Source organism: Sinocyclocheilus rhinocerous, unplaced genomic scaffold (genome assembly GCF_001515625.1).
Source record: "Sinocyclocheilus rhinocerous isolate Xijiao unplaced genomic scaffold, SAMN03320098_v1.1 scaffold3339, whole genome shotgun sequence".
NCBI classification, from domain to species: Eukaryota; Metazoa; Chordata; class Actinopteri; order Cypriniformes; family Cyprinidae; genus Sinocyclocheilus; species Sinocyclocheilus rhinocerous.
The window spans coordinates 106437-120467 of record NW_015643244.1 but is presented as its reverse complement, the minus strand read 5'-3'; the positions used below and the strand labels follow the sequence as shown (position 1 = coordinate 120467).

General features: G+C 40.7%; 1 protein-coding gene across 4 annotated transcripts in view; it reads right to left on the bottom strand.

Moving 5' to 3' along the window:
• Positions 1-9150: 9150 nt before the first annotated feature.
• LOC107757202 (rab-3A-interacting protein-like) overlaps positions 9151-14031 on the bottom strand; it is a 46070-nt gene continuing 41189 nt past the window's right edge. For all 4 annotated transcript variants that reach the window (XM_016574617.1, XM_016574618.1, XM_016574619.1 and 1 more), the window contains 2 exons: positions 9717-9786; positions 9151-9633 (listed from right to left, as the gene is read on the bottom strand). In XM_016574617.1, coding sequence (XP_016430103.1) covers positions 9554-9633; positions 9717-9786 — 150 coding nt within the window. In that variant the 3' untranslated portion in view covers positions 9151-9553. The remainder of the gene's footprint in view (positions 9634-9716; positions 9787-14031) is intronic.

Genomic DNA, 14031 nt, shown 5'->3' with positions numbered 1-14031 from the left:
AATGGTGGCAGCCATTTTAGCTGATCTGACTCTCCACCACATACACATCAGATCAACAAAAATGACCACTTGAAATAATATTTTAATTACATTTATATTATCTTCTCATTAAAACCAGCAATCTAAAATCATTACTACAACCTGCTAATATAATAAACATGACGATGCAAATATAGTTAAACTGACCATACCCTTAACTGATAGCAATACATTTTGATTTCATTTATACAAAAAAAAAAAGGTTCTACCTTTTCCCCAAAATGTAGATGTTGGTTCTGTTGGTTTCGACCCATTTAGTAAACAGCTCAAGTGTAATCCATCAGTAACTCCAAATACACCATAGATAGATGTATTCTTACATTAAAATAATAATTAATAATGTATATAGAAACAGAAAAAGTGGTTCTTATTCAATGAAAATGGCAGTCGTCGTGCTGTCTTGCATGTACTTTGGTCACTGACCCTAAAGGCAAAATCCACCCACTGCCAAGCAAACACCTGTAGGAGGCCATAAAGGAAGGTTTGCTTTATGAGGTAATCAAACACAGACATGCTACAAGAACCGAAGGGATTGATGGGTGTGTTTCTGTGCAAATAGATCACTGACATCTTGTACACCTGTTCATTTGACAGGAACAAATAATGGAGCAAAACGGAGCTTCAGCATTAATGATTGAATGAGAGCACCAATTAAATTTAGTGCTTATACTTAGCCAGTCATACAGTTTAACATATAGTTGCAATAACTGTTGTTACGATGTTTTGTAACCAGGAGGTATTTCATAACAGTTTATTATGTATTCAGTGTATTTCAGTGGTTTCATAAATGATAAAACAGCAGTATGATTTGCTTGTCCATACATGAATTGCAGAAAATGTAATGCTCTATGAATTGCTGTATGGCTGCCAAGTGAACTAAATTTGGATTTTGCTTTTTTTCAAATATGAAATTAAAACTGCAAAGTTAAGCTTATTTAATTAAGCAGTATCACACAAGAGGCTGTGCATTATAGTAATTTTATCATGCATAAAGGGTGTTCTAAATCCTGCTATGAATGGCAGCAACAGCAGTTTGATTAAATACACAAATAATCATAGTTACATTAATATACTTATTAATAACAATCTGAATAAGGGTCAATGACAAATAGTGTCCACGATAAATAAAAGCAACAATCTTTGAACAATCTAGTTTGTCAAGTTCTTAAAATTGAACTCTGTGTTCATGATGGTTTCATCTGGTTTTGAAAAATGTTTATATATATTTTTTCAAGAATTGTTTCAATTTATTGACTCAATTTATGAAATTGTCATATGGTCTAAACCACATGTAAAATGTAATAACATATTTTTCCTACACCTTTCATTAGACCTTACAATACATTTGAGTGTATACATCTTAAGCATTATTAGGGGGGAAGCATCAAAGGTTAGTCATTGTCTTCTATTGAGTCTATGGCAAACCATAGAAACACATGGAAAAGTTGTGAAATTTGACACACTGATAGAAGAGTCTGAACATTAACCATAGCAATATTATCACAATTGGATTCTCCAACTCAATCCCGCTAGCGTCACCAATTGTCCAAAGTTGCACTCATGTTAATAACTTTTGAACCATGAGGGCTAGAAACAATCCCCCGCCCCCGATTCCTTGGCTGCACCATATGACACAGTCTTCCATCTGAAAATTTTCCAGCCATTTTGAATTTTCTAAAAAAAAAAAAAAAACTCTTCCTAGACTGTGGATCTTACTAAGACTTCATTGTAACTGCTATGATTGGGTAGCATCTTTGCATATGAAATAAGTATTAAATGTGGAACTTTTCTGAAAACTTCTACTACATTTTCACTGTTGCAGCTGACAAGATCAACTAATCATGAAAAGTGTTGATTATAGCATTATATTTTGATCTGTCCCATTGCATAAAAAGTTTGAGCACTGAGCATCAGTCATGTACATACATAAAGAGTTCTTTGATCGCTTTATGTACATAATATAACCACAGTTTGATTTCAACAGATGATTTCCATGCTACTAGCAATGTGTAGTTGACCGTTTAGTCACTGGCTTGATTTACTGATGCATAAACAGCAACAAGCTGACAATGATGTAGCATTACTGTCGGGTCCATGTCTTTCCGTAAAAGTCTGTTTGCAAAGCTTGCGTCGAATTGCGACTGATTTACCAAAGAATCCACAGTGAAATGAAACGAAACAAACAAATAATCTCTTTGACTCTACTGAGAAATTCACAAAGCTGAAAAATAAACAGCTACTTTCTCCAGGATCCTTTGGAAGATAATTTCATTCATTCAATAAGCCTTTTTCCGTTGTTTTGATACCAGGACAATTGTATCTCCATGAGCGCCAGTTTATGTCAGACAGTATGGAGAAAATGTTTGACAAAAAGCACAATAAAAAAAAAGAAAGAAAAAGAAAAAAAGATTATGTGACTTCAATTAAAGGCTTCCACCATGGACAGTTCCATGGTTAAGTTCGGAGATAAGTGATTTAGTGACTTACTTTCAGTTGTCTCTGCTCATTTAATTGATTGGTAGGAATCTGAATATCCACTTATCAAAAAAAATAGAATACTACTCTCCCGTAGAATATGCTTACATTACAACGCCACGAAGTCGTGCATACGCGGTGGAATGCCAGTTGCTTAAAGCAGCTGTTGCTTAAAGTCCCTAATAAAAGGCAGGGGAGGGGTGTCAACACATAAACATTAATGATGGATAAATGATTATAATTTTTTTTTATGTTTTATTCAGTTAATATTAGGGACCCAATTAAATGTTTGATGTTTTTAGACCGTTCTGTGCTGTTTTAGGTAATGCCCCTAAAGATGATGCCGGTGTACCCCTGTCATGTTTAACTTTATGTCCCCCCCCCCCCCAAAAAAAATCTAAACATATTTCAGAAATTAAACATTTCATTATAAATGTCACTTTCCTGCGGAGTTTAGCTCCAACCCTAATCAAACAACTATACCTGTGATTTTCTAATGATCCGGAAGACATTGATTAGCAAACTCAGGTGTGTTTGATTAGGGTTAGAGCTAAACGCTGCAGGAAAGTGGATCTCACGAGCCAGATTTGACGATCACTGGTCCAGAGACACGTCACGTCACAGCTGATCTTCCAGAATCTCATCACATATCAGCTAATCTTCCAGAGTCACGTCATGTCTCAGCTGTTCGTCCAGTCACGTCCCGTCTCAGCTGTTCGTCCAGAGTCACGTCCCGTCTCAGCTATTCATCCAGAGTCACGTCACAGCACAGCTGATCATCCAGAGTCACGTCACATCACAGCTGATCATCAAGAGTCACACGTCACATCACAGCTGATCTTCCAGATTCATGTCACATCACAGCTGATCATCCAGAGTCACGTCACGTCTGTTCGCTCAGAGTCCTGTCACTTCCTGTCTGTTGCACCCAGATCCTCAAGGACTGTTCTTCAGTATCCCAGACTGGCATCCAGCGTGGAGGACCCACTGCTGGTGTCGGCACGTGCAGCTGGTATCCCTAAGCCAGCGCTCTCAAGCCCTCCAGTTCCTGAACTATTTCCCCTGTCTGTAGCGCTTCCCACAATGGGGATCGCTTTATGGTGTATTTGGGCTCCGTACACCACCACTGAAACTTTAGAGACGGCGGCGGCCACTGTGATGTCTCCCGAGGTGGCGGCTGATGCTGCAGATCCTCCTGAGGTAGTGGCGCACACTGCCGTGTTCCCCAAGGCGATGGCGCCCGCTGTAGCTTCTCCAGAGGTGGCGGCCCATGCTGCAGAACCTCCCGAGGTGGCGGTGCTTGCTTCAGCTCCTTGGTGGCGCCCAGCAATGCACCTTCAGCCTGTCATATCGCGGTCAAAGGAACTGTTAATGAACTCTACCTGTTTCCTGATGTTACTACTGTAGAACTTCCAGAGGTGGCGGCATCCTCTGCAGAACATCCAGAGGTGTCAGTGGTATCCATCTATGAACTCTCTGCCTGTCCTATCACGGCTATGAAGGCCGTCTGTGAATCCTCATCCTGTCCTGTCACAGCTATGGAGGCCGTCTGCGAATCCTCGTCCTGTCCTGTCACGGCTATGGAGGCCATCTGTGAACACTTTGTCTGTTCTGTTCCGGCCAAGGAGGCCGTCTGTGAACTCTGCCTGTTCTGTTCCGGCCAAGGAGGCCATCTGTGAACTCTCTGCCTGTTCTGTTCCGGCCAAGGAGGCCGTCTGTGAACTCTCTGCCTGTTCTGTTCTGGCCAAGGAGGCCGTCTGTGAATTCTCTGCCTGTTCTGTTCTGGCCAAAAAGGCTGCCTATGAACTCTCAGCCCTGTCCGTCACAGCCAAAAAGGTCACCTGTGAACTCTTAACCCTGCCTGTCATGAACCCTGAAACCATAAATGAACTCTATATTTGCCCCATTACTTCTGTCGTTGCCAAAGAGACCCCTAGTGAACAGTCTATCCAGTTTCTGTCAATGAGCCTCATTCTGAATTATCTGTCTGTCCAGCTTCAATCACTGAACTGTCTGCCAATCTAGTGTCACTCAATGCATCCCACTGTGAACTGTCTGTTGGTTTAAATTCTACAGTCAAATCTGATCTTGAATTGTCTGTCTGTTTTGTTTCAACTAAGTCTGACTGTGAATTGTCTGCCTGTCTAATGTCACTTACTGAAATGTCTACCCGTCCAGTTTCAATCAATGCACTCGGTCTTGATCTATCTGCCAGACCACAACTCCCACATGTTTTTTGATTTTAGGATTATCTGTATGTCCTGTTACAGTCCATGAATCTAATATTGAACTGTCTGTCTGTCCAGTCACTCTCGAGGAAACTAACACAGAGTTTACTGCCCAGTCTGTCACAGCCCAAAAACCCGCCTTTAACCCTGTCACTGCCATAGAGAACATTGATGAACTCTCTGCATGATCTGTTTTCCCTAATGTGTCTGTTGAACCATCTGCCTTGCCAGTCCCAGTCAGTAAGCCTGTTTGTGAACTGTCTGCCTATCCAGTTTCAATCAGTGAGCTGTCTGCCCGTTCAATGGTCACCAGGGGGACTATTGATGAACTTCTTGTGTTCCCTGCCTCAGTCCCTGAGACCATGAATGCACTGCCTGTGTTGTCTATCTCTGTTTTCCCTAGGCTCCAGTCTCTGCCATGGGTCCCGGCTCCATCTTGCTCTGGCCTGGTGGTCTTCTGTCCTGCTCTAGTGGTCTTCTGCTCCGCCGTGGGTATCTTCGGACCCATCTGCTCAACTGTGGTGGTCCTCAGCTCCAACTGTTCTGCCGGCCCATTGACTCTCACACTACACAAACTGTTGCATGTCATCCCGGACTACATATCCCATCATCCATTGCACTGATTGCACACAGCGGTAACCAATCACACATTCACTATATAACACCCACTCAGATCCTGCTCAAGTGGCCGAGTATTGTTTAGCGTTTATCACTGTGATAGCTGATAGCTACTCTACGGAGCCTGCTCTAGTTTTCTTAGTCTAGTCATAGTCTTGCCTTGCCTGTTTTCCTGGTTCCTGATGCTTGCCACGTATCTTGGATTAACCCTTTGTCTTGCTATTTCGGACTGTGTTTGCACCTCGCCTGGACAATTGCTTGTGTTATTGGATTACCCCTCTTGTCAAGCCCTCTGGATACTGTTCGCCAATCGAAGACCCACGCTAGCCCTAGGAATATTCTTTGTCCTGCCTGTGATATACCGGTGTTATCTGACCCTTGCCTGTTTATTGACCACGCCTTTGTAAATAAAGCCTTGCACTTGGATCCGCATGTCTCGTTCGCCCCGTAACAATAAAAAGGCATTCAAATCATTGTATGTGTAAAATTGCATTATGTACTTTTGAATAAATTAATAGATGAGCATCATATATCATAATTATTCTAATATAGTTCATTAACATAGCGGATAAAAGTGTCTTTATATGCATTTTACAGTGACTTCAACATGGCTTTTCCAACCAGGATGTAGAATGTAGGATCTCTGTCTCGAACAGACCCGGATAAACAATGGATTCACCACGTGAACTATTGAACAGACATATTCCAGGAGAATCTAAAGATCTCCCCCCTCCAAACCATCATGAGGTCTAAACTAATCACACCATCACATGACGCCAATGGCCTGGGTCGATTTCCTATCAACGCCTTGTTGTTATCTCCTCATAAGAATCGGAAGAGTGATGAAAAACTAATCCAATCAGGAGACAACAGAGATCTTTTGTATCAAGAACTAAAGAGTTCTTTCACAACATATAGTTGAGAGATACCTCGTGATCGCTTATGCATGGAACTATAGTATAGGCACAGGAAACGGCTAATTTAATCACACCCTGTGCTGGTGCTGAGTCTCCGACGTTAGCTGGTCCAGTTGACTTTGAGCAAGCACCAGGTTTCTCTGAGCCTCCTCAGCCTGGAGCTTCAGCGCTGCTGCTTCCTGTTCCATGCGGGAGATGCTTGCTTCACCCAGCTTTGCCTGAGCGAGGAGGTTGTGGGCTAGTGACCCGATGATCTTGGTGAGATCTTTGTGGCTGTAGTCCTGTGTAGGATCGTGTGACATCAGGGCGCTCAGGTTGTCGTTGAGCTGTTCCCGGCTGTAGGACCTTCGTCGAGCAGGCCACCTCGTGAGCTATTGAATAGACACATTCCAGAAGAATCTAAGGATCTCCCCCCTCCAAACCATCATGAGGTCTAAACTAATCACACCATCACATGACGCCAATGGTCTGGGTGGATTTCCTGTCAATGCCTTGTCGTTATCTCCTCATAAGAATCGGAAGAGTGATGAAAAACTAATCCAATCAGGAGACAACAGAGATCTTTTGTATCAAGAACTAAAGAGTTCTTTCACAACATATAGTTGAGAGATACCTCGTGATCGCTTATGCATGGAACTATAGTATAGGCACAGGAAACGGCTAATTTAATCACACCCTCCCGGCCTGCACTCGCACACAGGATCTATACAGCGTGACATCCCATGACCGCATTGACCATCTGCTTCCTGTTCTTTTGCACATTTTCAACTCACTATTTCTTTCCAACAAAGAAACACAGAAACGTACACAATTTCAAAAGACAATCATTTAAAGTAATGCCACTAGGGCAACTTTATCCACGAATAATGTGTTTTGTGCCTTTCTATGCTCGATGTGTTTTATGTAATCGATGGAGTTTAATCAATGTTTCATAACCCCTTTTAATAGATAAAATTGACTAATGTGTATGCCAGATACTTGATGTTGGGTGAAAGCTTGTTTTATTTGCAATATCTTGGTGTGAATGAAATTATGATTTTCGGTATCATACGCATGATTACAACACTTTATAGAAGTATTAACAAAACTTTTAGAGATGGTCTCCTCATGTGATGGAGGGAGCATTATGTTAATCTATGCACAAAGAGGAACCGTCTGGGGCGTGGCTAAGCCCTGCCACAACGTCTGATTGGAACAATCGCCCGTGGGATGGACCAAATCGACTCAATCAAAACTCCAATGTCCGAACAGATTGTTGCTCTTTCGCCTGTGTTCGACTGCGCTCCAACTTGCACTCACAAGCTGCACCATCAAGCGATTGGGTCACCCAGAACTCCCAAATACTTCGTTGAAGCTTCGTGCCGAAATCTTCAAAGTCTAAAGCCACGCAAAGAAACTCTAAGTTTACTCTAACTCTAGTTCTTAGTTCGATCTAAAGAACTAGTAGCAAGTACTAGAATTTTGGGACTTCCTCAGAACTCCGTTAATCCTCATCCTTTGAACCGTATCTGTGTGTGTATGTGTGTTTTCATTAGTTTAGTTTAATGTATTAGAGTAGCTCAAATAAATTCATGTTTCATTATAAAGACTCATGGTGTGGTGTTGTGTAATTTAAAGTTAAAACTTTGCCCAGATCTTGCTACCTATATCGTAGCTTATAAATTATCACTAGCATGTATTAACCTGTGGCCAAGGGATAATACAAATATCCAAATTGTTAAGATATACTGATGTTAACGTCTCGCTGGACGAACAGTTGATAAAGTGTAACCTATCAAATTTGGAATCAGTTCAATCGGATTGATTTTGAATCTTCAGATTTGATTCCCTCCGAAAACCTGAGCTAAAAACAAAATTCCTTACAAGAATGATGTTTTATAAAATTAATATTTAGATGATAATATTCCTGCCTGCCACCTTTAAGGCCCGTTCACACCAAGAATAACTGTAAAGATAACTATAAAATTAACTTTATTGGCATCCACACAAACAGACAGTAATGTTCTGTTTATTATAAGCATGTGCTGCATTTTTGTCGTCTGCCTCTTCAAATGCTCAAACTCTTTAAAGTCGGGTGAATTCTGATTGCCTGTCAGTATTTTTAGCATTCGGGATTGTTCAGCCAAAAATGAAATAGCATTCTGTCATAATTTACTCACCCTAATCAAACCTCTAAGACTTTGGTTAACCTTCAAAACACAAATTAAGATATTTTTTATAAAACTTGAGAGGTTTCTGTCCCTCCAAAGTCCAGGTAACCCAAAATTTAAGATTAAAAAATTATATAGGCATTGTAACATTCACACAAGCTTCTGTGTTTACCATATGTGTATGTATGTGTGTTGATCATTGTTTAGATGTGAATAGAATCCCAAATTAAATCTATTCATCTTATCTAAGCAATCTTGCCTCTTCACAAAACTTTGATTAAACTGCCAGATTCATATGGATTTGTTTTATAAAGGCTTTATGACTTTTTAAAATCTTTTAAGTTTTGGTTACCTGTAATTTCAAAAGAGTAACTGAAACCTCTCAGATTTCATTAAAAATATCTTCATTTGTGTATCGAGATTAACCAAAGTCATGTGGGCTTGGAAGAACATGAGGCTGAGTAAATAATGACAATTTTCATTTTTGGGTGAACTATCCCTGTAAAAACTATCCCTGTTTTCCAGCTCATGAATGATAAAAACATTGACAGGCAATCAGAATTGGAATTATTATTACATTTTTATAGTTATGGTTATTGTTATACTTATCGTCCTTGATGTGAATGGCCCTTTACAGCAGCAAAAAGTCTTCATGTATCTTCACATGCTGTGGCTCTGAGAAGTCACTGCTTCACAAGGACAAACACCAGCATTTATTCTCCTCTGGAGGTGCACAACTTTATTCAGGCTTCCAGAAAGGCACTAAAATCAAAATGAAGGAGGCTAGATGAGACTCATGAGGAAATACACATAGTGGTCCGAGAGAATATAGACAGAACATTCCAGATATAACAACACAGCTAGCTACAGCACTGAACATATCAATCTAAGAGAGGTTGAGACGCGTTTATTTGAGTATTTCATCCTTCATTGTGCAGATTCTTCAGAGAGAACACAACCTCCAGCTACAGGTCATGCTTTAGTGTCTTCTTCTCCTTCTGTTTCAATAAATGTAATGAGGTGTGGTGGTCCCTGGGAAGCCACTCTGACAGGACTAGTAAACTCCGTCATGTCAAGGAGCGGCCGGGTTAAGACGATGGCGTTCCCATGACTGTGATGGCTCTGTTCACAGTTCGTCTTTGTAGTACCCCAACTTGGCGCTGGACATCTCCTTCCGTAGCTGAATGACCTCCCAGAACATCTGCTCTGCTTGGTAAAACAGCAACATGTACGTGTTAGAAGGGAAACTTTCTATAAGAGACTATAAGAGAGATGAATTATTAGTTTACCATCTTGTTGTTTGACAAGTCCTTGGAGGATGTAGCGAATGTAGGTGAAGAAGTTGCAGACAGATGTGATCTGAAGTAGGTAGAGAAGAAAAATGACATTTGTACAAACCTCACTACTACAAATGAGAACAATGCTATGATTACATTCAAAGCATAAAAACAGAATAGTTAAAAGCTAACATGGTGAATCTGAAGCCTGTCATATTTCAATCAAAAATCAAAAGAAAAAAAGTAAGCACATGTATACAATTATACTCATTTTAATCAAGCTTTATTATGGTATAACAGGTTTAATTTTCTTTATAGATACCCATTATTTTTTAAAGATATAATTATATATTTATTTATTTTTGATACTGGGGGAAATATCTTAAGATTTATTCTGACAAACATGATCATCACTTGAAGGATTTGATTAATAATGGTCAATTTAAGTTCTAAATGTAGGTTTTGGAAGAGCTCTCCAAACATGGTGAATTTAGTTTCTCAGACATTTCTTGCAGGCAGTTTTCTCTTTTTCAAAACTAAGACAAAGCAGACAAAGTAATGTTTTTTTGCAGAATCTGTTTGTATATCTAAGTGCATTTATTGGTTAAATTTCCAAAATGAAACTGTTTTTCACTAATTCCATTACATTTCTGAACCGCTTGTCATTTATAGGGTTGTAGTGAATCAAATATGTTTTTTGTTTGTTTTGTTTAAAACAACCCCCCCGGGGTCTAATGCTATTTCATGCATTCTGAGTCTTCTCAGAAAGTGTAGTCGTTGTTGGGCTTTCTTCACCAAAGAGGCAATGTTCTTGTTCCATGACAAATCATCTGTTATATGAACTCCCAAAAACTTGAAGCTTCCAACTATCTCCACTGCAGCACCATTTATAAGCAGTGGAGGGTGAGTAGTAGAAGACTTCCTGAAGTCAAAGATAATTTCCTTCATCTTGCTGACATTGAGGGACAGATTATTGGTTTTGCACCAACGCTCCAACCTCCTCTCTGAATGCTGACTCGGTGTTATGTGAGATGAGGCCCACCACTGTTGTATCGTCCACAAACTTAATGATATGATTGTCCTGCTGGTGTGCAACAATCATGGGTAAGTAGTGTGAACAGTAGTGGACTGAGGACACATCCCTGAGGTGCTCCGGTTGTTCAGAGTGAGAGAATGAGATGTGTTCTCATGTATCCTCACTACTTGGGTTCTATTTGTCAAAAAATCCAGGACCCAGTTACACACTGTGGCATTGAGTCCAAGTACATGAAGTTTGCTGATGAGGGTCTGTGGCAAGATTGTATTAAATGCGGAACTGAAGTCCACAAAAAGCATCCTGACATACCTGTTCTTGTCTTCCAGATGTGAAAGAGCCAAGTGGATGACATGCGATATGGCATCTGCAGTAGAACGATTTTGTCTGTAAGCAAACTGTGAAGGGTCCAGTGTAGGTGGAATAATTGTCTTGATGTAAGCCATCACCAGCCGTTTGAAGCACTTCATGATAATTGACGTGAGTGCCACAGGGCGATAGTCGTCAAGGCAAGTTACTAGTGTTCTTTTTGGTACAGGAATGATGATGGAAGTTTTGAGACATCCTGGAACTACAGACTGGGCCAACGATATATTAAAGATGTCTGTAAGGACATCTGTCAGCTGATTTGAACATTCTTTCAGCACCCGTCCCGGAATGCCATCCGGGCCAGTAGCCTTGTGTGGATTCACTCTCTGCAGGATCCTTTTCACCTCCATTGTTGTAAAGGACCATGGCTGATCGTCCTCCAATGAATTTAGTTTTGTGGATGGAATGCTGTCAAGTTTGTCAAATCGGGCAAAAAAGTTGTTCAGTGCATGCGGCAGCAGGGGATCACTGATAGGAGCATTATTGTAGTTTTTGCTCCTGTAATCGGTAAGTTCTTTCAGGCCCTTCCACATTCGCTGGGGGTAATTTGTCTTCAGATGTTCCTGGATTCTTTGGGAGTATGAGGTTTTGGCTCTTTATTCCTGCAGTCAAGTTGTTCCTTGCTTCCCTCAGTGCTGTTTTATCCCCTGTTCTAAAAACAGCATCACGTGTTTTCAGGAGGGAACGAACCTCTGCCGTACACCACGGTTTCTGATTTGATGGGACAGTTATTTTCCTAAGGGGAGCAACGTCATCTACGCTTTTGTTAATTTAGCATGTGACAGATGAGGCGTATTCTTCAATGTCTGTTACACCCTCCAATGTTGCAGCCTCCTTGAACACGTACCAATTTGTGCGATCAAAACAGTCCTCCAAAGCTGACATAGCTCCATCAGTCCACCTTCTTGTACATTTGGAAGCAGATTTAAATTCGAAGTGACTGGTAAGATGGCATAAGCATTACAGAAGAGTGGTCAGAACTACCCAGATGAGGGCGGGCGAAGGCTCTGTAAGCACCCTGTACATTTGTGTAGACATTGTCTAAAGTCCCCTTGTAGGAACAGTGACATGCTGATAGAATTTGGGTAGGACCTTCTCGGCAGATAGTATGGCCGGCACTGTACCGCTAAATATTCCACTGATTCAGAACAGTGAACATCCACAACAGAAGAATTTGCACACCAGTCTCTTTTCACATAAATACATAGCCCCCCTCCTTTTGTCTTACCGGACAATATATTTCTGTCTGCACGAAAAGTGGTCAATCCATCCAGTTGTACAGCTGAGTCAGGGATGTTATCATGCAACCACGTCTCGGTGAAAACGAAAGCACAGCAGTCTCTAAACTCACACTGTGCTGCCATGCGAAGCCTAAGAAAGTCCATCTTATTGTCCAGGAAACGCACATTGGCTAGAAACAGCGATGGAAGTGCAGGTCTATTCTCATGCTAAACATGGCTAAAGTTTAAAAAAACGATTTGGACATATGACGGAGTATTTCTGTGCCAAATACACTCCTTCAGGGTTCGTATCAATTTAGGAAAGTTTTTTCGAGCATGGCCCTTCATTACATCATGAAGGGCGGAATTCCTTGTATGAGCACCTCCCGGAAGAGAGCATGCACACAGCAGCCAGAGCGAGAGCAAGAGCAGCCCATTAATGTGCTTCATTCGGGTTACAGAAGTCATCGGCAGCGCTGCATAGGACTTGCTTGAGAACAATGTCTCCAAAGAAGTGTTTTAGTTGTGAGGGAAAGATAACCTTGTTCAGCTTCCCAAAGAATCCAATGTTGCATAAACAGTGAATGCAGTTTGTTTTTCCGGGTTAGCACCGGAGTTTTGCAAGTGTGTTTGTTTGTTCCTGTCATTTCGGTGATGAATGTTTTATAAACAAGGCCCAGCTCTAAGCTGGATCTGCACATCATTTAATACTGAAAGATGGAACGGTCCCAGCGATAGAAGATCCCTGTCATGAGCTGGAACCTCAGGCTGTAAGTAAAACTGCATCAAATTTCTGTGTTTTGTTGGCAATCGCCGCGTAAGTGCTCGTGACTATTCAGCTACGCCCACGGCACGCCTCCAAGAGCTCGGCTGTTTTCGGAGAGAATTGTAAAAAAAAATTTTATATTTCATTTATAAATCTGATAAAACTAAAGACTCTTTGGAGATATGAAGGATACAATACTAATATATAGGTACTCAAGATTAACAAGAGATTGGCTGAAACTGGTTGTTATGTCCCCTTTAATTTCTCCAGAATGAAACACACCTCTATCACATTCATGTCCAATAATAAACGGTAGTATTATTAGGCACAGTATTTAATTTCTAAGGTTTTGTCCCTGGTCTTATATCAGTCTCAGGTGTGACTTCATGTCAGTTTTTCTCGAAAGAGTTTTTAAACTAGTCACCTTCTCAAAAGAGGCTAAATTTGCTAAAGTGAATCTAGATGACTGAAATTTGTAGCGGACTTGCAGGTCCCTTCTTTGCAATTGCTCTTTTTATCCACTTGCTCGATTTGGTAGGATGGTCTGATGTTAGAAGTGCCAGGGCTATGCCATACATTTTCTGATATTAAGTTGAAAAAGCCAACTTACTGATCTGCTTTCTAAGTTTCTTCTTCTGAGCCAAACTTTAGTCAGTATCTCCTCCTAGTGCTTTCAAGCTACTACTTGAAAACACGGGTCAGAACTTCAGACTGTTATGAAATTAGTTGCTTTGATTTTTCTAAATGATCCAACTTAAGGTTTTCATAAAAATGAAGATTAAAAATTATAAAATTCCCATAGACTTACATTGACGGCAGTGTTAATGTTGACAGGCATTTTTGATTTAGTCTTAGTCTTTATCTTGAGACGAAAATGCTTAATAGTCTTAGTCACATTTTAGTCATTTGAGTCTTTCATAGTTTTAGTCGACGAAAAGT